This window comes from Aplysia californica, unplaced genomic scaffold, assembly GCF_000002075.1.
Source record: "Aplysia californica isolate F4 #8 unplaced genomic scaffold, AplCal3.0 scaffold00137, whole genome shotgun sequence".
Taxonomy (NCBI): Eukaryota; Metazoa; Mollusca; class Gastropoda; order Aplysiida; family Aplysiidae; genus Aplysia; species Aplysia californica.
In genome coordinates this window covers 241,613-245,278 of record NW_004797407.1, presented here as the reverse complement: position 1 = coordinate 245,278, position 3,666 = coordinate 241,613, and the positions used below count along the sequence as shown (strand labels likewise).

The 3,666-nt window shown below is 42.5% G+C and overlaps 1 protein-coding gene across 1 annotated transcript in view; it reads right to left on the bottom strand.

Annotated features, from left to right (window-relative positions):
- The window catches only part of LOC101851344 (protocadherin Fat 1), a 27,186-nt gene that overhangs the window by 18,775 nt on the left and 4,745 nt on the right, over nt 1-3,666 (bottom strand). Inside the window, exon 4 of the mRNA XM_035969314.1 lies at nt 762-887. Within this exon, the coding sequence (XP_035825207.1) occupies nt 762-887 (126 nt within the window). The remainder of the gene's footprint in view (nt 1-761; nt 888-3,666) is intronic.

The window sequence follows — 3,666 nt, the reverse complement described above, 5'->3', positions numbered from 1 at the left end:
ACATACATACATACATACATACATACATACATACATACATACATACATACATACAATCAAACACATGTAAGAAGAAGTAGAAAAAAACCCCCCAAACAAATGGGCCACTCACTAACCAACACTATAGAGTGGCTACTGCTGCAGAGGCCATCTGATATATTAGCCTTTACAAAGCAACACGCAAAATTTTTTTACCCAGCACAAACTATGAAAGGAGGAAAGACACGAAATAGAACTGTCATGTGATATTTTAACCTTAACAAAACAACCAAAAACAACAAACAACAAACTACAGAAGAAGAAAAGAAACGAAAAAGAACAGTCCTTTGATATTTTAACCTTAACAAAACAACTAGCTCAGCTGATGTGAACGTTGCCAACAGCAATGATGTCAGGCATCACATCTAACACCAAAGAATCAATAATGATTCTGACATATCATACGATTACCTACACACCATCCAGCACAACGTGTCTACATAAAAAATATATAAAAATTCAATGGCAAGAAGGCTAGAGGGCGACCGAGAAAGACCTGGATAAATAGAGTCAGGAAAACACTAACAACTCAGGAAATTCCCCTGAGCCAAGCTCTCCGGTTGGTTGCAGAGAGTCGTCTCTTTTTTTCCCGCGACACCCACAAGGGTATAAGCGCTGGATTAAAGTTAAGTAAAAGTAAGTGACAAAGCAGTCAAAAACAAAAAGTAAAATAAATTACACAAGAAGAAAAGAAACGAAATAGAACGGCCATCATTACTCACTTTTCAGAGGAATTCTCACAGTCAGATGTTCAGTATGGCGGCCGCCGTCCGACACTTCCACGACTATCTCAGCAGACGTGAACGTTGCCAGCATCAGGTCTTTGATCACTGACATACGTCCGCTCACTGTCAATGCACGTGATTATTTTTGTGTCGGAGCGTGGTGGAATCAGGCGCTTGTCAAAACAATAAAATCGAAGTAACCAACATTTTTTTCAATCTGTTGAGCTATTTTTAATTGGTTTTTTTTTAAAACAGCTTTTACATCATTTAAAACACAAGGGGTTCTCGTGGCCTAGAGGTTAAGGTGTACGCCTCTCATTCAAAGGTCCTCGATTCGAATCCGGATAGCGACGGAACGTTTTCTTCTCTAATATTTTCTCCTGTAACCTCCTTTTCTGCTCTCAAACAATGTTCTCGTCTTCTGCTTTTGTCTCCATTTTTTCCCCCACCCCCTCACTCACTTTGTCCCCTCCTCTGAGCTCCTGACTGTTTCTGCAGCCTTTCTACTGCTACTCCTTGGCTCCTTCTTACTGCTTGTCTTTCAGCCACACTCCTAATCTTATGGTGGGTAAGATCTACACCTATCCTCCTCGGATATGGGCGAAATCTCGGAGATCCCAGGTGCAATTTGTGCACGTTAAAGATCCCTTGGTGATCTAAAATCGACAAGAGTAGGCTTCGGCCGCCACGTGAGCAAAATTAAAAATTTCCTACCAGCTGAAAATGTTTCATGTGTTCTGCGCGCTCATATGACCTTATGTAGGTGCGAGCGCCGCAAAACACTTGCCAAAAACAAAAAACAAAAGTAAAAAATAAAAAAGAATAGTTTTAAACACATATTCCTGTATGAACTTTACTTTTTTATTGTCAAGAAAGAAAAAAAAAACGTTGATGAAAGACACACAAAAATGTGAAAGTGCAATTTCCAAAGACGCCGAAATTTGGAAATCTCCAGACTTTGGTGTCAACTTTCTCGTTACTTATACCTCTGACATCAGGCGCCCCCAACCTCCTTCATCAATCGCAAATATGGCGTCGGTAGCCTAGTGGTTAGACTACCGGACTCGTAATTGACAGATTGCAGGTTCGGGGTTTCGAGCCTCAACTCGGCCCGACGTTGTGTCCTTGGGAAAGGCACTTACACGAATTTCCCACTTGGCTCAGTCTTTCCGCAGATGGACGTTAAACTCGGAGGTCCCGCCTCTTGAATAACCTAATGGTGTTGATAAGCGCTAAGGGCGTTAAACCTATACCATTTCATCCCTTTCAATCGCAAATATCTCAACTTCTTTTCATGACTGATGGGTATTTTTTTCCTCCGAAGCAAGGCAAGCTAGTGACCGAGTTTTAAGATGATAAAAATAACTGCATTAGCCCAAAAATTGACTAGCACCTGATTCCATAGGATTGTGTCACATTTTATTGCCGTAAACGTCCAATGTTACACCCACTTCGGTACAAATAAGGTCGAGGAGGAGTCGGATAACGGTAAACCTGCCTGTCATGGACAACCGCGTCTGATTGGGACACCAAATAGAAGCAGTCTCTATAGGCGATAGTAGATTTTTAAAAAAAGTAAATTTTCATTTTTAGATTGAGATTTTTACCATTAATTTCTAACATTTAAAACTGATCATTGACCAAGATAAAGCAGTGCTAAGAACTGTCGTGCATGCAACCAACTTGTATTTCGCACGCTCATATGACATATCTAATTGCAAGTGCCGTAAAACTCTTTCAAAACTAATAAACCTCCCAAAGTGAGAATCGAAATCACGCTAGAAACGACAGCGAGGAAGCTAATGCCCCCACCCTCCTTTGCTCCTTACTCTGGGCTCCTGACTCTTTCCGCAGTCTTTCTACTGCTACTCCTTGGCTCCTTCTTACTGCTGTCTTTCAGCTACACCCCCGAGCTCCGGCCCTGTCAGTGTGCGGTTTGCGGAGAGGAAAGATTCAGTCACGGTCAGCGTCACTCGAAACAGTTAATTCACCTTCTGGACAGGGGCAGAAATATGGAATAACAATGTGGGAGAAAACTTGAGGGGGGAGCAGACAGCAGGAGACGGGTTTTTTTTTTAAAAAAAATTTATTTTTTGGTAAGTGTTTTACGACGCTCGCAACTGCATGTCATATGAGCGCGTGGGACACACCAAACATTTTCAGTTAGTAAGAAATTTTAAATTTTGCAGGGAAGGCTGTCATAGCCTACTTTTATCGATTTTAGACCACCAAGGGATCTTTAACGTGCGCAACTTGCACATGGGACCTTCGAGATTTGTTGCCCTTGTTCAAGAAGGCTAGGTCTAGATCTTTCCTACCAAAAGATCAGGGTGTGGCTGAAAGGCAGCAGTAGGAAGGAGCAAAGGAGTAATAGTAGAAAGGCTGCAGAAAGAGTCGGGAGCCCAGAGGAGGGTGCAAAGGAGGTGGAGGCAGAAAGTGGAGACGAAAGCAGACGACAGAACATTGCTAGAGAGGAGGAAAGGAGGCGAAAGGAGGCAATTTTAGAGAAGAAGATTTTTCCGTCGCAACCCGGATTCGAACCCGGGACCTTTGAATGAGAGGCGAACACCTTAACCTCTAGGTAACAAGAGCCCCTTGGAGATTTTTGATCAGAGGAAGAACCCCCTCCAAGCAAGTGTGTCGCCCTAACCACCTGACACTCTGAGGGGGCGCGCCACACTCGGGTCATGACTACCAAATGCTCTCCTGCTGGGTTGTTGTTGTGTTTTGTTGTTACTTTTTGTTGTTGTTGATGCTGTTTGTTTTTTGTTTGGTTTTTGGGGTGGGTTTTTTTTGCTTTTGTTTTTGTTTTCTGTTTGTTTGGTTTGGGGTTTTTTGTTTGTTGTTGTTTTGTTGTTGTTGTTTGTTTTGAGTCTTTTTTTTTGTTGGGGGGGGGGGGGGG